Genomic DNA, 22,035 nt, shown 5'->3' on the forward strand with positions numbered 1-22,035 from the left:
GAAAAGCCTTTCTATCGCATCATATTATATCATACAGCGCACATTACACATCACACGCTTCGTGTCCGAGCCGCAATGTAGTGTCTTGAAAAAAACGTTTTTTAAGTTTGATTTCTTTCTTATGTTTTTCATTTGATAACGTCAGGAACATCAAACTACCAGCCTGCAAATTTTAGAACTTCTACTAAAAATTTTTTTTATACCGCGTAGTGTTATTTGCTTACTTTTTAGCGATAAGCTTTTTGGTTCTGGCATTTAGTGGCAGGGAAAAAATGCTAGGATGGGGTGAAAGAGGTCTTTTCTTGTGTATTTTTTCTCAAGGGAACATCCTTCGAGGTTTTAAAGTATTATGGAGTTTAGATTGATGCCTTCTCTTATTCATTTGAATTCATTTAAAATCCTAACAATGCTTTCGCGTGACAAAATGAACTGGAAATAACTTTGCTTCATCTAGCTTCCCCATCTCTTTTCCTGCCACGCAGATGCCAGAGCCGAAAGGAGTTACCGTTGAAAATATAAACAAAGGAATTCATAACTAGCAAGTGTTACAATTTGTGGTACCATCTAAATATCTAACATATATAAGACATATATAAGAGGAAAATTAGGTTTGGCAGTTTGTTGCCAAAAAATTCGTTGACTAGTTGAATAATATTTTCTTTAATAAGGGCTGTTCATATGGAGGCGGGCTGGCTCGGTTAGGCAGGCTGGCTCGGCTAGCGGGGTGATTTTCATCTCGCGTTCATATGAAGTTTTTTACATCTCGGCCAGCCGGGATGGAAAAGTTGTTTACATTTCACAAAAGATTCATAAACAATGAAGACAAAAGAATATATTTCGAACTTTAAATAATTGATGAGAATTTTTATATTCTATTGTTAATTTCATCTCGCCTAGGCGGGCTGGCTCGCCTGTCATATGAACATTTTTATTTTTCTATGCGTTTCTTAAGAACAGCGAGATCCCGCCTGACCGAGATCTCGGTACAAACAAGCAAGATCTCGGCAAGGCGGGCTGGCTCGGTTATCATATGAACACATTCCTACTTTTTCATGTGTTTCTTAATAGCAGCGAGATCCCGCTCAGCCGACCCAGCCCGGTAATATCGTCACAAACCTGAATTTGTCTCTCATTTCTTCTTCTTTAAATAATAATTCAACATAATTAAAGAGCCATTAAAAGTACGCAAAAATGATAAATTTTATTAATATTCTTTTTATTTCCCTCTGCTAAAATGACAAAACTTTTAGTACAACTTTCCTCTAAAGCTTTTCTTGTTTGCCTTCTCTTAACGTCGTTCGATTTCTAATTTCGATTTGCATGTTTTGCACAAAAAAATCCACTTCAGCCCCGGTACGCAATACCAAAGAAACAAATATTTTTCGAAGAAAATAGGCGATTTTACAGCAATCAGTCGTAACGAGTTAGATTCGAAGAAAATTAATCTCCCTTTGATTTGATACGCTGTATGTCGATGTGTTTGATAGGATCTAAATTTATCTCAAAGTGCATTTCCAATGTCATCGAACTCAAATCTTCGAATGAAAATTTTTCTAAATAGACGATTTCAAGAAAGCGTTTAACATTTGAATTTAAAAATTTGACAATAAAAATAAAAAATTCTCAAAAAAAAATAAAAAAAAAATAGGTAAAATACTTTATATTTGGAGGACATAGACGGAAGTTGACTAAAAGTCATAAGTGGACACCATACTAACTTCTTGAAAATGTCCCCTAGTAAAAAATATTTGCGCTCGTTTAAATGGCAAATGGGTCTCTCTTGCTTCGCTGCTCTGCAAAAAAATTTGTTACTTTTTGCCTAATAAATCTTTGAAATTTTCAAATAATTTCCAAATCTATAAAAGTTTAAATTTTGAAGCTTAAACAAGAACTTTAACAAGAGGCTACAGTTTTAATGGTTATTTATGCTTTGGTCCTCAACTCCTTCTTCGCTCTTTTCACCTCGACACTCATTTTTCTCTGCAACGCTTAAAATGTTTTTTAAAAAGAGGATGCGCTCTGATAAAAGACCGTTTTTCTTGTTAAACGTATACCCGTTATGGTTACACTAACTAGATACCGAAGTGAAAAACGAGCAAAATAAAAGTTGGCGAAAAAAAAAAAAAAGGCAAAATTTTAGTCACTTTTTGGCGACTTTTGCCTGGTTAACACCGTTACAATCCGATAGCCAAATAACGGTTCTTATATTATACTAGCTGGGAGACCTGGTGTAGAAACACCAAGTGAAGCCACCAAGAGGATAAATTTTGGCGAGGATAAAATTTGGCGAATTTCGCCAAATTAAATACCCGCTAAAATTTTGATAACTGACTATTCGCTATTAATTAAATGCTTGTCAAATTTAACATAATTTACCGTTCGCCAAATTAAATCCCCTCCAAATTTTTTTATTCTTATTTTTTATAAAACATTTCAAGACATAAATCATTTTTTTTGTCATCCGCCAAAATAAATCACCCCAAAATAAACATTTTTTTTGTATTCGCCAAATTAAATCCCCGTCAAATATTCTATTGTAGTCATTCGGCAAATTAAATACTCACCAAAATTTATCCACCTAAGGTAAATACAGCTGTATTAGTTTTGTCTCTTTTGCTAAAAACAGAAGTACATCTTACCTGTGTGAAGCAGGCAAACCATGACCAGAAGAAATACTACTATTTACTTTTTTTAATTTTATCTAAAAAGAAAAATATTGTACTAAAAGGTGGTGTTATACGAAGACACTGGAACGTCTTATGGCGCACATGTAACCTTGGCTTTCAGTTCGTTAATGTTAACTGTAACAAAAAGTTTGGTTGTGAAAACAATTTATAAATGATTTCTTAAGAAAAAATATGTTTTGTGTACAGTAAGCATTCACGTAAAAGGATGCAACGCGAAATAGTCAGCTATGGGATTTTGTATTCCAGCTATAAAAAAATAAATACATTGTCGATATAAACTGGATGTGTCATGCTTTGAAACAAATTATTACAATCGTGGTGTCAGTCTGTTTTTTCTTCTTGTCATTCGGAGTCCCAAAATATGTAGTGTTATGGCGGTAATGTTTTATTTCATTTGGGAAGTGCCAAGAAGGGAGAATATTTGTAACCTTTATTATGAGTTCACACGTAGGAGTGATAACTTTTAAATGTCACAATAACTATTACGTTATTTACAGGCTGGCAAAACATTTGTAGTTTAGCAAAAAAGAGCTACTAAATGACTGAGCGTTACGATAAAATCAAAATTAAAACAAAAACAATAAATGATATAAAAAACCGTAAAAGGAACTGACAAAAGTAAAAACTTAAATGAAAAGGTTTAGTTTTGAAAAACAAATATCTCCGATAAAAAGTACAAAAATTGCAGCAACGTCCCATGACAAGAGTGCTTTGTATTTTCTGTGATCATTAATTTTACACATAAATATACTCCCTAGAATGCTGTAGCTGCTCTAGCTGTAGGTCCCGCATCCCTTATACTTCGTAAACTGAGGCAAATATATGCATATGTATTAAAGGGGCTGCAAAACAAATTTTTGATCTTAATAACCTACATTAAAGTCGAGCTTATAGCGGGAAGAGGTTTATGAGCAATGAGGAAACAAATAACATATATTGAACAGCCAAAAATAAACTGAAAAACACATAAAAGTACCTTACACATTTCGGATATACGTAATTTATTTTTTCATGAGCACTAACCTTGCTTTTAAACCAAATTTCCTGGTAAAAAGTTTAATCAAGCTAGTTATTATTTTTCCAAATTTTTCACAAAAAAAACATACTAAATTATCGCATACAAATCCAGTGTAGGCAACAACAATAAAATTAAAATCTTTTTAGCAGCATTAAATACTGGCTATATAGTCCAGAATTTTGTCACTCGTGTTGTCTTTGCTGCCGCGTCAAAACAAACTTTCGATTTTACTGTTATGTATAACATCTCGCAGAATGTAGCTTATTTTATCACCGTAAAACAATACTATAAAAATAATGTATTTATCTTTGAACAATACCAATAAAAAATAGCAAATCATAGTAATTATTTATTTACATAATTTTTTGTAGCTCGACTTTCTTATTTTGGTATTACACAATGTTACACAGAATGTGCGAAGCCGTTTGAGTTGTAGCCACTTTAAAAACATCTTGGATTATTTCCATTGTTTCACGATCACAATCAGTATGCTTTGAATTTTCCATGTTGCGAACTCTACAATGTGAAGTTGACTAATTTGATCAGGGAATACAACATCACACCTGTCGAATAATTAAACACATATAAGGAAGGCTTATAACCTGGTGGTTGTTGAATGTTAGTCAAAAAAAAGGAAAACTAAATGCATACTGTCTACCCTTAAACTCTTTGATTTGGTAAACAATTCCCATATTTCAGCAGGATAATCTAATAAGACGAAAAGTGCTACCTTGTCATCATGAAAAAACTCAAACCGATTGCTGTTTTTAAATTTAATAACTTTACAATGCTCATACAAAATATTAAACTCACCTGCAGAACAAGTGGGAGGTAAAGCATTGTAAATTCTGATTTACAAGTCAGGAAGGTCCGGCTTGATGACAGAAAACATGACTGAAAACATTCAGCAAAATATTTTCTTCTTCTCTCAGTTTGCTCGGGTATCAGTTTACTATCGTGTTGGGGTTGCAAGTAACATTTATAACACAGGCATTCAAAATTACCACTAGCTACTTCTTTAAAAAAATTTAGTAAAAAAATACAAGTAGGAAAATCCATTAATATAGAAATACAAATAAGAAAACTTTATTATAAGACAATATATATATATACAGCATCAAGCAATCAAAATGAGTTATGAAATTTTACATGCCTGTTGAATTGGAATTGCCCTTTTAGCATCCCTAGCTAATCAATGACTTAAAAGATCTGCAGTTTGCTTGGACAACTCATTTACACTTATGCGCTTATTGGCTTGCATTAGCTTATTCAGCATTTTTATTTGCACATCTTAATGTTACCAAAAAAACTCCCGCTTGCCCTAGTTTAGTTGGGCACGTTCTGCAGTTTACTTGGGACTCACTTCCCTTTGATGTTAAGTAAGTTTAATCCCTTGTCAGCTACCAGCAGAATTTAATTTATCTTGGTATTGTAGAGGGTTTGCATTAACATCAACATGAGGAGTTAAGAAGAATCACTTGATTTGCTGAAAGAACATTCTGTGTAATTTGCAAGAAATTAAGGCTAGGTAGAGATAATATAAAAAGAAATATTAAGCACAGGCATAAAAAGGGATATAACAGGAAAAATAATATTTGTCTTCAGAAAATATTTTGTTATGATCATGCCCAATAAAAGAACTGTAAACGAGGTTGAGTAAAAATACCTAACATGCCTACCACATATTAACAATATTATATTGGGAAAAATTACAACCCAAACTTCCCTTCTTCTAGATGATTAACTACTATACCACGTGTTTGTTTAAATGTCCAGTTGAAACAGGATCCAAATAACTATCGGGTGTATAAGTGTTGCCTGAAGGTTTAATAAAAATCTTCATGATAAAGTTTTCCATAAATCTACTAATGTTACTTGAGAGATTTCGAGTCAAATATAGCGCAGAACACTGTACTTTTCTGGCTGCCACAAAATAGTTTCTTGTTCGCCACTCCTTTAAAAATTTGTAAAAAAAATGAATTTTTGCTCGCTCTTTTGTGTTTTAACCTGTCTTTTTTTTTAAATAATCAAAATATACAAAAATTATGACATAATTAATTGCAGCAGGTATCGATGTGCAAAGTTTTGTTGAGTTTCTCCATCGTAGAGGGGAGTTTTGGACATTTTAAGTCATTTAGACATCGTGAAAAACGAACATCTAAATTTCCTCGCAACCTGACGTTTACAACAATAGCTTATTCGAAGATGTGCAGATGTGTTCAGCTAACTACCGACGACTCATTAAATAATTATATTATGTTAGAGAATATCAATCTCCACATATTTTAAAAAAAAATTTGTAAAAAAATATTTTTATACCATTACAGTATCCTTAAGTCTGACATATCAGGCATATCACATTCGCTTTTTTTCAGCAAGGAACGGGATGTTCATTATCAGGAAAAGCTAAACCAACAGACTGTTGTATCGAATTTAAACAGGACTCTATAAAAAAAATCGAAAATTGGACGTTTCACTGAAACTGGTTATTAGCGGTATAATCTGAATCCGACATTTATTTTAAATAGAGTTTACACGACCATAACAAAGACAGTGTTAATACTAACGCGAACAAATCTGTCAACAATGTAACTGTAGCCTAAAAATAAAAATAAACACTTACCAATGCAGCTTTTGCAGGGAACTGGTAGATATTGCAAAACGTCGAGATGAACAAACAAGAGATATGCTGGCAGCCCAGCTAATATCATGGCGAGTGCAATTGCGCTTCCTTTAGGTTTATCTGTGATTGGTATGACAGTGAGAAAGATGGAGAAGAGTATCATAATGAAGGGAATGGGTAAAAAAACCTAAAAAAATAATTTGCAGTGTAGAAATAATAATTCCCCTCACTTAATTTTTCTCCATATAAATTATTAATTGGAAAGCCAAAGAAATTTTTGCAAATTTTTATTTTGTTAAGCTAATTTTGCGTGTTAGCCTATATTTTAATATACTTCAGAGTGCACCAAGTAATTTAATGAAAGAGGCTATTATTTGATTTTTATATGTACGATTTTAGGAACTCTAACAACTTGGTCAATTTTCCATTCCCTTTTTTCTTATAACGTTTACAGAATATTATTTAAACCACCAAACAAAGTAGAAAGTGTCATATTTTTAACAAAAACAAAGTTCAGAGGTGTGTCAACCTGAACGCTATCGTACTGCAGTGGCGAATTTAGGGCATGTCAAGCTAGTCGGGTGGACATTTTTGAATAACTTTTGAATAACGCAAATAAGTCGGAATATGGGTAGGGGGGTATTGCCCTATGCAACAATTTGGTGTTAGGATTTTTCCCAACACATGTAAAATAAGAAATACCGTGTTTACACTTTACGATTTTTTAAAACCATTATAATGTGAGAGAAGAGATCAATACAACAAAAATGTTTGCAACTACCCCCTTTTGTTTGTGGACGAGATGAAATGTTTACGCTGAATCAGCCTTTTCGTTCAACAGGCATGGAACTGTGAGAACGTGTTAAAAAATTTTGCTTGATTAACGATTTTAAAAACTTAAAAGAATGCAGGAAAAATATTTCGGGTAAGATTAGAAATTATCCATCTCATGCAAAGTTATATCGACTATTAACATCTAGTCAGTTGCACCGAATTTTTTTGGCAGATATATACCTTCCCATCCAACTAAAGAAAGATAACGAAACTGTTTGTATAGCTTTAAGGTATGTACTTTTAATTTGAGACGTTTATAATCCAATAAAATTCCGAACATTGTTGAGTTTTTTTTGCTGAGCAATCAAAATAAGATCAAAATGGTAGCTTTGTTTTGGTTATATATATGGTTGGCAATTTTGTTCTTTTCAATATAGCTAGCTAAAGTTTTATTATGTTTAGATCAACAGCTACTGGAAGTTGTTTGTTTAGCTGTTTTTCCATCTACATGGCTGGAGACAATTCTCTGGTTGAAGATATACGAGCTCTCACAGCCATAGAGTTGTATGTCAATGCTTTATTACCAGCATCCTTACTTCTTTTCTTTAAGCCACTCTCACCCTAAAATGTTTTCATGTATTGCTAACATCTTATGTTTATATGTTTCCCATTCTACTATTGATGGTGGTTATGTAGGACCAAGATTAGTCCAACAGAAAGCAATCCATACTTGCTCAAACAATGCTTGGTTTGGATTTTTATGTATTCTTGCTTTTTGCAAAATAACCGAAAGAAAATAATATGTCACTATCCTACGACAGGACCTGAAAAATTAAAAGTAGCATTTAACAATAAATTCGACTTTAATTCAGTTTCTTCCACTGAAAGTTTTCATATTTTATTTTGCTATGAAGGAGTTGTAAGCACTCCACAATTCCAACACAACCACTATGTTCCTCTTCTCTTCTGTGTACGTGGAAATGTACGTAAACGTAAAATTATTTCCTGTAAGGCACATGCTAAAATAAACTGTCCTAACCCTGATAAAATACAAACAAAATTGTTTTCATTTTGGAAAAGGTCACTCTCTGAGGATGTTTTTATTTCCCCAAATTCTTTTTCCATGACATCTCATTTACCCTCTACAAACATCAACTCCATTCAAACATTTTTTTCCAATGTTCCCTCTACCTCAACTTCAACTGTGACATCCGTTATGTCTGATAAAGCTACTCCTATGCCTCCCAGTCCAGAAAAAAATTATTCAGGTGAAAACCAAGAAAACACTTCCTCAGCTCCATTATGCACTTACCACATCGCAAACTATGTTAATAAAGCATCCTTAAAAGAGTCGGAAATAGGTCATATTATAAAAAATATTTTTATTCCCAAGAAAAACTTCAATTTTCTGAAATCTGTAGATGGTAGAAAATTTCTGCTTTCCTGGCTATAACAGTTTCCTTGATTATGTTATTCTCCTATTCTTGATGGTGCCTTTTGTATATCTTGTGTTCTGTTTGGTCACAAGTTTACCAAGTCATTAAAAGTTAGGAAGTTTTTTGTTGAGCCATTTCGATATTGACCAAATGCTGTTTCTGCTTTTATTAGGCATTGTCAGGGTAAAAAAATGATGCAAACCAAAACATGACATTGCATAAAGAAACCTTTACCTTGTATATTGATTTCTGTCAAACTACAATAGGAAATGCCCTTTCGATTGATTTATTGCTAAATAAACAATTAAAACAAAGGTTGAACAGAACAAGAAATTTTTGATAACTATTGTTGACACAATTATTCTTTTACGTCGTTTAGGTCTGCCTTATCGTGGGCATAGGGATGATTCGCAATTTCATCAAGAAGTTGGAGAATATTCTACAGGTAGTGTGGGAACTTTGTTGAAATCTTATATTATAGAGTCAGAGGTGGTGACCAGCAATTACAAGCCCATTTAACAAAGTGTTCTAAAAATGCTTCCTATATTTCAAAAACCTCCCAAAATGAGATTATTAAATGCTGTGGAGAATTTATTCAAGAAAAACTAGTTTCTTAAATAACAGAAAGCAAGTTTTTTTCAATTTTGTGTGACGAAGCATCTGATTGTTCCAACAAAGAACATGTCTTTGTACATCCGTTTTATTGATCAAGAATTTAAAATCAGGAAGGAATTTCTTGGCCTTTATCATTGTGAGTTGGGGTTGTCTGGTGAGGCGCTAGTTAGACCATACTCAGTGCTATCAGTGACTTCAATTTTAATATTGATGACTGCAGGGGGCAAGGTTATGATGGTGCAGGTGCTTTTGCTGGACCAATAAATGGAGCTTCTGCTTTTATATTAAGGGTAAATAAAAAGCCATTTACACACATTGTCAATGTCATCGTCTTAATTTAAGTGTTGTGAAATCATGCTCAATCCAATCTGTAATGTCATGGAACAGGCAAAGGGGTTATCTTACTTCTTTAAATTTTCACAATCCTGTCAATTAATTCTGAACTTCTCCATCAAACACAGTTCCACTTCTTCAGCAAAAAATAAATTAGGTGATGTTTGTCGAACCAGGTGGGTTGAGCGAATCACTGGGATGAATGATTTTGTGGAGCATTTTTTTGCCATTATTTCTTGTCTCGAAGAGATGAGCATAAATTTAGCTAAGAAATGTAATAAAGACACTTTAACACTTCAGCATTTTTAGGTCTTCTTTCCTCATATCCATTTATTGTCACACTTGTTCTTTCCCAAAATATCCTAAATAAACTTTTACCTGTAACCAGACTATTGCAGTCTAAAGGTATCGATATATCTGAATCTTTTTCAGGCCCTAAAATCTGACATGATGCTGACAAGAAATTCTGTTGATATTTACCATGGCAAATGGTATACCCAAGCATTAGCTTTGGCGAATGAAGTTGGTGTTATGTAGACTTAACCCAGAACTGCTTCTCGACAAATTCACAGAGATAATGTTCCTAGTGAGACTATTTCTGTGAGAGATCTTTTTCAGCTATGCAAAGGTTGAAAGATTACACAAGGTCTACTGATAGATTGAATGGAATTGCATTGATGCATATTCATGAAGAAATTATACCAGAAATAGCTTAAGTTATAAAACATTTTACTTCTAGTCACCCCCTTTTTCAATATCAGCAGTTCTTCCTCCCTATTCTTGCACTTACTCCCCCCTCTATATTTTTCAGGTTTTATTCCTTTTATATAATTATATATACATCTTTTTTATTTTCCTCCTCCCCTAGCTATACATCTTTTTATTTTCTGCCTCCATACTTTTTTGTTTTTTCCTCTTATATACTTTCTTTTCCCTCTCCTTTATTTTGTTTTTTTCTCTCACCCTTTCCTATTTTATAAGTGTATGATTTACATCCAAGTTAACATGCTTAAAGTTTTGCTGTGGTTATAAAAAAATGATACATTGTTACAAGAGTTTTTATCAATTCTTTGATCATTGTTGACTAGATTGTTCTATATAAAGATGAAAAATTTTTATATTATTTCTTCATGGTTTGGTTTTCCTTTTGGTTCATGACTGCTGTTTCCACTTGTGGTATATGAAGAAGGAAGAAAGAAGAACTTGTGGATATTAATACCTTAAATTTAGAAAAAACATTACTTGGCTTACTGTCTGATATGGTTATTAATTTAACCTGACAGTGCAATAGCAATGTCACAAAATGTTGTTTTCTTTGCTTGTTTGTTTGAATAGTCCAATATACTGTCCTAATTTTTTGTTGTATAAATGTCGGGTTTTTTTGCAAAATTTGTTAATTTTTACCAGAGGATACCCAGCAGAGCTACCTACTACTAAAAAATTTGGACTAGCTTGTATAAATTCCTGTATCCGCCCCTGTTTTGAATGTAACTTAAGTTCAACAGATGCAATTAAGAATTGCAATGGCTATTTCTATGCAGCATGGCACAACTTATGGAGAGCTTAAATTCTACCTGGCTATTGCTTCAAGCAGAAACATAATTGTTTAGAAAATTCTCATTCGTTGAAGTGATTAGTGCATTATGTCTGGTCCCGTCCCATCCCATCCATACTAAAAATGAAATCACCATTTGAATTTCAGATTTCATCTGAAATACTTTATTTCTATGCACCTGAAGGTCAACACTATTAAAAACTATTCATAAACCACAAGACGATTTGAAAAGTATTACCAAATTTTAGATAAGGAACACTGGTATTAATAAATAAGTCAATAACATTAGTACAAACTTATACAACATATCTTTCACACCTTGTAAGGTCTTTCCATGTCTTTTCGTTTGAAACGTAAGTATATTAACGCCACAAAACAAGCCCCATAGAAAACCCAGTTTGCAAAACTGAAGAAGTTAATCAATGTTGCAAATTCAGCTTTGTCTGGTATTAACATAATAGTTGAAACCAGGGCCTAAACAGCAAAATAACAAGATCAAAAACAAACAAAAACAAAAACAAAACTAGATTAAAATACCTTATATTCGATCGATAAGCCATTACTTTAAGTGCAGAAACGTTCCTGGGCAAAAATTTCGCGAATGGGAAACGCGCAAAATTCTTCCATTAGACGGACAGAAGCTTTTCGTGAATAAGCCATTAAATTCTTTTGACCTTGACTTTTAACCATATCAGAATAACAGATACTCTATGACAGCTAAAAACTTTATACAATTATACAAATAATTCTACAAACAAGAATAAAAAAACATACTAAAAATAACAGTGATGGTAGGGGTGTCCGTCTCTTAACATGGACCATCGACAATACTCTGGGCATGTGGCCGTCTCTTGCAGCAACGTATACAAGCCTAACAATACGCAGCATAAATATGACTAAAAAGGATTTAGTGCTGTGGTGGCAGCTGACAGAAATCTTAGAGAATTGCTTATAAAAAAGCAATGTAAAATCTAACCTGCCACTACTGAAAGCTAACCCGTTCACAGCACCAAAACATGACAACCCAACTAGAATCGGAATAATAAACTTTCCAGCTCCTAAGTAAATATTACCAAGTTCCTAAAGTAAAATATAAAAAAAAGATAGTAAATATAGGACAAGAAATGCAATATTGGAAAGAAGGTTTTATATTGGTTTTTCTTAGGAAAGCATGCAGATATAATTGTAGTTGATAGGCCTGTGGGAAAACACACACATGTAGGTAGAAAAACCATGGAAAAACCTGTCATTTTAATTTTCATGACGTTAGAAATGACACATTTATACACAATTTTTTTAAATTAGTCCCATTTTAGTCCCTGGTTGCACACAGTGAAAAATAACTGACGTCACTGTTTCCAATTTATTCTTTGCTTTGCAATTGGCTAATTATGAAAAAAAAAAAAACAATTTTTTTAGATTCACATTAATTTACACATTATGTTTAAGCCATTTGTTAATTATGTAAACAAGTATATTACCAACCAGAGCAACAGCAGGCGATTTCAGAATACCAGCCTTGCCAAGTACACTGATATAAGCTATGTTACACAACACATAACATCCAATAACTATCACCATTGATATAATTACTGCAATTGGCATGTCTCTACAAATATATACAAGAGATGTGGACTAGGCCAAAAAATGGACAATAAATAACTATATCTGTGAATATTACAAACATGTTAAAAATAGTAATATACCTCCCTGGATTTTTCATTTCTTCAGTTACATAATTTAAACTGTTCCTAAAATAAATAGAAGTTCATAATAACAACAACATGCATAACTTCAACAAATTATTTGAATAACAATAATTTTCATAATACTTTAATACAGTGTACTATCAGTAAAAAATCAAATAAAAAACATACCATCCACCAAATGCCCAAAGTCCATAATAAAACGCAAAGCTGATGTGTCGAATATCACTTGTAGTGTTGTTAAAAGAATTCTTGAAATTAGCAGTATGGCCTATGATAGAACACACAAAACGGAAGCAAAAATATTTTATTAATATAGACAACAATTTCCATCCAGTTTATCATTCTGTAATTCAAACAGGTAAACAATGATTCAAATAACAGGGAATTAGCATTATGTAAAATTTAACAAAATTTAGTCTAAATTAGGTCAGTTCGATCAATCTACAATTGTATAGTGAATGTCATAAAACAACTGGATAGATGAAAATACAAAATAAAATAAAAGTAAGTGTTCTATAATTACAATGTCCTGTTGTCCTAGAGTATTATTTCTTAAGTTTTATGGCACTTATCATTTCAGCCTCGTCAATTGATTCTCCCTAAACCTCATGATTTCTGGACCCGAATTCTCTCATACAAAAAAATAAAGGAATAGAGGACGTTAATTAACAGTTTTTCCATTTTATTGTCAAAAAGTGTCAATACTGTGCTGGTATAACTTTGGTAAGTAATTATTGATTTAAGTTTGCATTTTAATACACACTGAGTTTGTTGTTTAATAATGTTTTATTTTGTTATACAATCCAGTATATACAAATTCTATTGTCATCATGTTCAAATTAGATATTCTTTCTTGACAGTGGAAACAATGGTTTTACCAAAAAAAATACAAAAAAAACAGTAAATATATTCATATTTACCTTTTCCAAGTTCGATAAATCCAATGATAACTAAAATTATGACACATGTCAACTTTGCAAATGTAAACAAATTTTGTATAATAACAGCCCATCGGACGCTAACACAGTTTATGATTGTAATTATGGCTAAATTGAAAAGAAAAGAAAAGAATTATTATAGCTAATATACATATATATTTTTTTTACAGGATTTTCTCTCTTAGTGTGCACATACCATTATAAACATACTGTCGCTATTAAAACTTATTATATTTTTTAAATTATTTTTTTCAATTTACTTCCATACCTTAACATTTTTAAGCAATACAAGAGCTTTTTTAAAATGCAAAAAAATGTATTTTTAAAGATATTAGCGTATGATCCGCCAACTCCATGAATCCGATCACTCCGTGAAACCGCTTTCGAAGCCCACAACAACTTACCACGGCTCTGTCTACCATTTTTAATGAATGAATTCGATTCAGGGGGTTTGATACTACCACTTAATCATTTTAGGGGTGTCGGAACATCCGCATGACAAAAATGTGGCGGTAAGTTCAGCCGGCTACACCTTTTTGTGATTTCCAAGGCAAGCACGACAGTGGTCATTTTTGATATATTGTTACCTCAGTTAATTGATTATAGTTATGGTCATGTTATATATACCTTTTCTGAGGGTCCAATGATTCGAGAATGTTTTCTAATGAATATTTTAATTTTTAAAATATTTTTGCTAGTCATCAGAAATTGAAGGATCCATCACAGCATTATCAGATGATAGTACATGTCAGATCCAGCTTATTTGTCCACAAATAAATGTATTTTTTTCTTGTCATATCCCACCCCCCAAACGGTCCGCGACAGATAGCGCTACGATAATAAAAGTTTGAAATAACCGATATGTTGACGATTGTTAGGGTTAACCAAAAAAAAAGACAAGTTTCGCTCACACGTCGTTACAAGCAAGAGTGTGAGCGAAACTTGTCTTTTTTTTTTGGTTAACCCTACATTCAAACACCTTGCCAAGTGTAAGAGCTTTGATAATAAACTTGATAAGAAATTAAATAGACTGGTTGAAAAAAATTTGAAATTCTGAAAGATTATTTAAACTTTTCTTGACATTGAAAAAAGATGCGATCACGTCAGTGACTTCAAGTGAACAAATGAACTGAAAAATCTGCTTTTGAATAAATAAATATAAATTCCCCATAGAGTATACTTTACAATTAAATTTTATTTAAGGATATAAGGACGTTAAATGTGTTTTCTTCACGGAGTTGGTGGATTATATGCTAGATACATTATAAAATATATTATTGATTTCCGCTGTTGAGGGCCAAATTTTAAAATGGCCAGATTTAGAGAGTCAGAGAAAACCATGACTGGGTGCGCTGATGAATGGCGTATCCAGACTAGCGCAACAAAGGCTGATTTAAATGGCAGTTAATTGGTAATTTCTTGCGACGTCTGAAAGTAAAGAGGATAAATGAATCCGATAAATGGTAAAGATTAATATTTTATTTAGCTCTTTGATGTAAAAAAGCATATATATCATCAAAATGTATAATTTCAGTACGCAATATATTTTCAAGAAATTTTTATCCAATTCAACTGGAAAACGTCCAAAACAATCGTGAGTATTGTAGAACTGAATCTATATGCGTCGTAATCAAGTTCTATTTTTTAAGATGGGTATCTCGATGATAGTCGATGAATTTCGTTTCATAGTAAAACTAATTAAAAAAAATATACTTCGTTTACATAACATTTGATCTATGATTTATGCATACTTGAGCATAGAATATTCTTAAAAGTTGTATATAGAATTTAAGGGTTTCTATAATTATCAAAATGAAAAATTTTCCTTATAGGACATTTCAGTAAGGATGTATGTATATGATAAAAATTACAACAACTGAAGACGGACAACAACTATATGTGAAAGATATGCACAAAGAACATAACCACGCTGTCAATAAATTAACAAAAAATGTTAACTGTTTTACAAATTTATTATGACCCTAACATGCATGAATTTACCTTACAGGCATGTTTTGAACATTTACCGCAACAACGCTGTATAACCGATGTAGATACCTCAGCTGAAATAACAAAAATGCTTCAGTTAAAATCAAGCAAGAAACTTTTACAAAATCACGTTTTTAAAGTAGCAGGGAAAAACATTTTGCTGAAAGATCTTCACAATATCCAGGCGAAAATGGCAGGTAGAAGTAAAAATGACGTCGAGAGTCTTATCAGGGAAATGAGAAGTGTGCCTGGTAAGAATTTAAATTTTTGAATTGATGTACTACCTTAATTTTTGCAGCTACTTAATTTCGCAATTCAAGAAAAAATTTATTTCCGGGTATTAATTTTTAATTATTTTAAAAGACGTGAAAGATTATTGCGACTTTCTATTTAAGGAGCCACTGTGGAAGTTATTGTTGACAGTGAAGATACATTGAACGCTATATACTATCAGGACATGGAGATGAGAAAAGCCTTTTCTGCTTACCCAGACCTGCTTATGTTAGACGCAACCTACAAATTAAATGATTTGCGAATGCCAGTATATTTGTTAATATGCGTGGATGCAGATGGAGAAAGCCAGATTGTGGGTGTTTGGATAGTAATGAATGACGAGAAATCGACAATTGTTTGCATGAGTAAATGTTTCAAGAAACACAATCCTAACCATAATCAGATAGAAGTAGTGGTCATTGATAAAGATATGATGGAAAGAGATACCTTGAAAGAACAGTTTCCTCGTGCATCTATACAGTTATGCTTGTTTTACACACTGAGAGCTTTCAATGACAATTTGATCACGACAATAAAGACTGGCAGCCATAAAATCAGATAAACATGAAAAAAGATTGTTAAGAATGCTCTTTTGTATATATATATATTCTGTGAATTTCTCTAAATTTCTTTTAATTCCCCCGGACTCATTTTATATAAATAAAGTACGTGAGTGTCCCGTACGAATGTAAAGAAAATAATAAAGTACATGAATGTCACGTACGAATAGAAAAAAAATAATAAAGTACGTGAGAGTCACGTACGAATAGAAAAAAATATTAAAGTACGGTCACGTATAAATAGCCACTGCGTAGAGAAAAGAAGTTTAGCTATGTAAGTTAAGTTAGCTATGATTTACAGTTACAATAATAATCAAAAATTGAATTTTAAAATTTTAGAATATTTAATGATTTTGTTCCCTCATATTACTCAGTCCTCTTCAAAGTTCAGTACTTTTTCAGATCATTGCTAATGGCAAAAATCTTCAAAGGCGCGTAATCACCCTATAGGCAACTTTTTTTGAGGTGCCTATTTTATTGTAAAAATTGAAAGATATACATGAGAAAACATTACCCAGAAAATTTTATTGAAAACTGACAACCAGAACAGGTTCACATGTTTCATGGAAATAACAAACTCACCCCAATTTCTCTTCGCCTACAGAACCGCCATTGCATTTCATTGCACGAATCATGCGATAATAAACGCACCGCAAAATCGATCACATGGTTGCTGGATTCATGCCATTACAGAAAAAATAATGAAGGAGGGAGAGTATCCGTAGCTGTGTTTCCATCGTAATGCTTTTACAAATGTATCAACAAAGTTCCGAACATGATAAATCAGATAAATCAATCAAAGTTTCCGTGTTATTCTTTATTATTTAAACGTTTTAACTTACTGAAATCAGACTTCTTTGCAACACTGACCACTTCTTGTTGTTGTTTCTGAAGACAGGCCTCGCCAGCTGTCTTACTTTTTGATTATTTTCCTTTGTTCAAACAGTTAGTTGTTTCCTTATGGAGACAGTATCAAATCTACACAATTAGAATGCCTAAATATTCAGAATTTCCCCTTTTATGCTCTAAATTTAATTATCTCCATAGTGCTTCAACTATCTTCAACTATCACAATGAGCATTCTCCCCCGTTGGGGGTTGTTTTGCCTATAATATGCAATAATCCCAGTCAGCTTATAAAAGAAAGAGCGTGATACATTAATTATCATAATTAATAGCCACAAGGCAATGCTGTGATTTCTTCTTTCTGTTTTGTTTTGTCTGGTCTCCAAAAACAATGGCTTCGCTGAAAAGTAGAAACAGTTCCTACTTTTTAGCGGCTAAAGGTTTCGCTGCTAGTTTTTGACCAATCAGAACGCGGTTAACTAATGTAAACAATGAATTTTGCGCCTTATTTATTTTGTCGTGAAATAAAAAAGCGAATTCTCCCCGTCGAATTCGCCGTTCAATTCGCTTCGTGAAAATCTCCCTTAATGGCGATTTTATCGAACTCCATCGCAGTGCTCATTTAAAGATAAGGCCGTTTGTTTACCTACGGTTTCACACGAACATTTTGCGATGGCCCGCTTATTAGACAAGAATAAGAGATCAACAAGACCGTTAAATATGGCGGCTGGAAAAAAACCCCAATAAATTCAAGATATTGAAGTACCATTATTTCCACTTCTAGTAGGTTTTATATCCTCAAATTTTCAGGAAAGTCATAACTCCGTCTGAACTTTGAAATAAATATAAAAAATAGGTATGTTAATTTTTTTCGATAAGGGTGATTACGCGCCTTTAAGTACATTGGTCACATAACTAGGGGGTAAGATGTCTAATTGACCTTTCAAGATCTTAGTTGTCAACTTGCCTTGATTTATCTTTTCTTCATCTTTCTGTCAAGATCTAATAAGTTCTAAGGTTTAATACTAGTCTTTATTAATATTCCTTTTTGTGATTTCCCAAGATTGGTACGGTTATCAGCAACACAACATAACACAATGTATTATGTTATGTTTTGACAAAATGGCGGGGAGTTAAAAAAAGATTCCAAGCCATTTACGATAAAAAATAATTTATGAGAAAAAAATTTTAAAGTTTGTTTTTTCAACCTGTAAATAGGTTCTAAAAAACTCACATTGGTATGTAAAAAAGTACAAATTATGTAGTACTATATTCTTCTAATTCTTCTTTAAGCGAATATTTCTTATTTGGATGGATTTTATAATTTTTATAAATAAAGAGTTAGCAAGCTAGCTAACTAGTTACCTATGCAAAAAAATGCCAGCAATTTAATGACCATAACAGGGACTCCCTGATCATCATTGTAAAATGGGCGAGCTACATACTCTGCAAAAATCATTGAAATAATAGCAGCAGCAGATGGACGAATTACAAGAGTTCCAGTCCATGAAAAAAGAAATGCTGGTATAGGACCAAAGGCTTCAAAAAGATAAGCATAGTTTGCCCCAGACTTTGGTATTGCAGTCCCCAATTCAGCATAACATAGAGCTCCAAATAGAGCTATAATGCCACATAATACCCAAACAACAAGTGATAAACCAATCGATCCAGTGTATGCCAGAACTCCTTTTGGTGATAAAAATATTCCACTACCAATAATACTGCCAACTATTAGTCCAACACCACCTAATATTGTAACTGTCTTTTGTAGTTGTATCCTTTCTGCGGAAACCTCCTTAGGAGATAAAACATTAGAATCACTGAAAGAATCAATCAATTCATGCTTCTCTGCTGCATCCATTTTCAGCTTAGCAATCGAATCATAAATAATATGGAGCACGTTTGCTACACCCGCGAGGTATACACAACCTCGTTCCGGGAGTTTTAGCCTTTTTGGACTGGAAGAAGACGACTGGCGAAGAAGCCAGTTGCCATCAAGTACCTTATCGGTAAAAAAAAAGTCGGTGTAAAAAAAAGTCGGCAAAAAATTTAGTCGGCAAAAAAGTTAGTCACTTAGCAAAAATTAGTCACTTTTTACCGGTTAATTTTTTTAATATTGGTCACTTATTGCCGACTTTTTTGACACCGCTGAATTAAAAGAGAACAAAGATTTTACAACAATCTAATCTATTTCAATAACATCTTTATTAATGATTTTATCAATAATACTTTGGACATCTCCCGGCTCCTTCGCATTATCTTCTTCTTCATTTTCATCATTTTTCTCTTCTTCAACACTCCCTTCTGCCTTATCATTGTTAATAACAATATCAATTTCGTCGTCGTCACTCTCGCCGTCGTCATCACTTCCGTCGTTTTTTTTGTCTTCCTTTTCGCCAGTGTAATCATAGTCGTATAGGTTGTTGATAAAGTCTTTCATTAGAAAAAAAATTCTGTCTTCTTTCACTGTAAAAGTAAGTAGAAGCGGTACTTCAAGTCCTCCTGCAGGGATCGGGGACACTTTGTAGTTGGTGGAGAGCAATTGACCAGAAATACTTCCACCTTCTTTGATGAAATAAAAACAGTGGCGTGAAATTTCCCTTGGAATGTGCCCAACAGTCAATTGAAAACCCTTTTCGTTGTTAAAATATTTACTTATTTTTCTCTGCTATTTGTATGAACAGTTTGTTGTTGTTGATTATGTTGTTTTTGATGTTTATATTACAAAGATACCATTGTTAGCATTAAATTAAACAGTAGGAATTCAAAAGAACTTCTTTAATTTTCTTTCTCCTTTACCAGGTTTGGTTTTACAGGATCATTATACACTAACTCTGTGAAAAAGCTCTCCACCAAATATGGTCATAAATAATTGAACCAATCATTAACCGAGAAATTATTTGCTTTTATCATCTCACGTGGGTTTAAGAGAAAGCTATTGGTTCAATTGGTTCAAACTTAGTGTATACAAAGACATAATATAGCGGAGCTATTGCGGATGAGGCTTCATAAAACGACAAATTCTAAATTTGATTAGAATCCCTGGAATCACTTTGGAAAGTCAAAAAACTAAAAAATTGGAGGTTAAAAAGTAATTCAAAAAATCGGCAAATATTACTAGTCGGTAAAAAAAAAGTCGGTAAAAATTTTCGGTCGGCAAAAAAAAATGTCGGTAAAAAAATTGGTCGGTAAAAAATTTAGTCACCTAGCCAAAATTTGGTCACTTTTTGCCGACTTTTTTTTACCGATAAGGTAGGCCCCAGGGGCTTTGACACCTGGAAATAAACCGTGGGGACAAAGAAGAATTTCCTTTATCGACTTATGCTAAAGGGTGTGTTACACGTAGAAAAATTTGCAATAGCAAAAACAAGTACTAGTGCACCTTAGTTAAACTTTTTAGGTACGGCAACAACTGTTCAGGCCATTTTTAACGGCGTAGTTGCTCGCTTAGTTAATCTGTCAGCATGAAAAAGCTATTATTTAGCGTTCCAACGAGGGGTCATTTAACTCTCAGACATTTTTCAACTAGGTAAACATTCCTAATTGATGCTGAAGAAACTCAACTCTGCTAATGAAAATATTTAAGAATATTTTTTAGGAGGGAGATGTATTACTAAGGTTTGAATAAATTTAAACTCTAGTAGCAAAGGCTAAAACACGCTAAGACCCCCAGCATTTTTTTTCCTGGCTTTTCCTGGCGAGATGTCAATAAGCGCATCGCTGATAAGAGACGAAAAATCCTTGAAACGCTCTGCGTGGTTTGAGTTATTAAGGCACTTATGTAGTTACCACTCCGCAATTTTTTGTTCCATCACATCGTTTGTTCAAATATCAACTTTTTTTTTATTAACAGCTTTTTTATTTTTATCAGGTCGACATCCTATTGTCTCAATAATACAAACAACAATGAAAACAAAAGTCTAAAATCATTGATCGGTTAATACTCTGAACGTAATCGCAACCTATTGTTTATTTGGTATAGCAAACGTCAACTTTCTCAAATTGTTTTAAAAAAATCAGAACTTGCACAAGTTCTGGTACACGTCTATTCGCGTGATGTATAATAGCGGCTTTTATACTAGACAGGATACCTGTTTCTCTTTCTTGCTCTCGCGCTTCGACGTCTGTCCTGCATTTGAAACACTGCTTTTTTAGCACGTTGAGCGAAAAATGATGAGTTTAGTTTACGGACTATTGTGACATATTACAAGTATTTGTATATTATTATTTGCTATTGCAAATTTTGCTACGTGTAACGGACCCTGATAAGATCGTCGGCTTAAGTCGTAGCGTGGATAAGTCGGACCACTCGCCAACGTACTATATTTGTTAATGCCTTTGATTAAAAACTCGGACATTTTTAAAACTCAGGACTTAGGACTTTTACCTTTAATTTGCAAGATTCGAAATTTCGAACGTTTGAAATTGAGAAGTAAATACCTGCGTAACCATTTTATTTACATTGTGAAAATATTTGACATGACATTTTTTAGGTGTTTTTTATGATATCGCTAAATCGAACGTTTTTAAAAAGTCCGACTTACCGATGAGCTTCGCTTAACTGGAAGATTTTGCACATTTGACGGGACATTTTTCCATACCCCTTAACAGTAGTCTACTACCAACAAGAGAAAAAAAAAGTTTAAATGACATCGAGTTTAAAATATGCAATCGACTGCT

At 33.0% G+C, this 22,035-nt stretch overlaps 2 protein-coding genes across 12 annotated transcripts in view; one reads left to right on the plus strand and one right to left on the minus strand.

Annotated features, from left to right (window-relative positions):
• The window catches only part of LOC130657644 (U6 snRNA-associated Sm-like protein LSm7), a 92,079-nt gene that overhangs the window by 35,827 nt on the left and 34,217 nt on the right, over nt 1-22,035 (plus strand). The gene's annotated exons all lie outside the window — the stretch shown is intronic.
• Nucleotides 546-19,279, minus strand: LOC130657634 (b(0,+)-type amino acid transporter 1-like). Of its 8 annotated transcripts, XM_057460634.1 has the most exons (14): nt 18,721-19,273; nt 15,695-15,751; nt 13,671-13,796; nt 12,919-13,018; nt 12,748-12,792; nt 12,527-12,650; nt 12,018-12,121; nt 11,816-11,912; nt 11,360-11,515; nt 6,329-6,515; nt 6,025-6,150; nt 4,519-5,659; nt 2,640-4,221; nt 546-1,553 (listed from the first exon to the last, which is right to left on the minus strand). In XM_057460634.1, exons 1-11 carry the CDS (start codon nt 19,214-19,216, stop codon nt 6,077-6,079), a joined length of 1,566 nt encoding a protein of 521 aa, XP_057316617.1. In that variant the 5' UTR covers nt 19,217-19,273; the 3' UTR covers nt 546-1,553; nt 2,640-4,221; nt 4,519-5,659; nt 6,025-6,076. The 8 variants fall into 8 exon arrangements, with proteins under 8 accessions (XP_057316617.1, XP_057316615.1, XP_057316616.1 ...); XM_057460632.1 differs by having other exon boundaries at nt 2,640-5,659; XM_057460633.1 differs by having other exon boundaries at nt 2,640-5,523; nt 18,721-19,272.

This window comes from Hydractinia symbiolongicarpus, chromosome 9 (genome assembly GCF_029227915.1).
Source record: "Hydractinia symbiolongicarpus strain clone_291-10 chromosome 9, HSymV2.1, whole genome shotgun sequence".
In the NCBI taxonomy this organism is placed as follows: Eukaryota; Metazoa; Cnidaria; class Hydrozoa; order Anthoathecata; family Hydractiniidae; genus Hydractinia; species Hydractinia symbiolongicarpus.

Coding starts and splice junctions, on each gene's coding strand:
- LOC130657634 (XM_057460634.1), bottom strand. CDS start 19,216: ATGGATGCAGCAGAGAAGCATGAATTGATTGATTCTTTCAGTGATTCT. Junction 12,122..12,526: donor AATCGCCTGCTGTTGCTCTG/GTTGGTAATATA, acceptor ATTTTACTTTAG/GAACTTGGTAATATTTACTT. Junction 6,516..11,359: donor ACATGGAAAGACCTTACAAG/GTGTGAAAGATA, acceptor TTATTTTTTTAG/GTTTTTTTACCCATTCCCTT.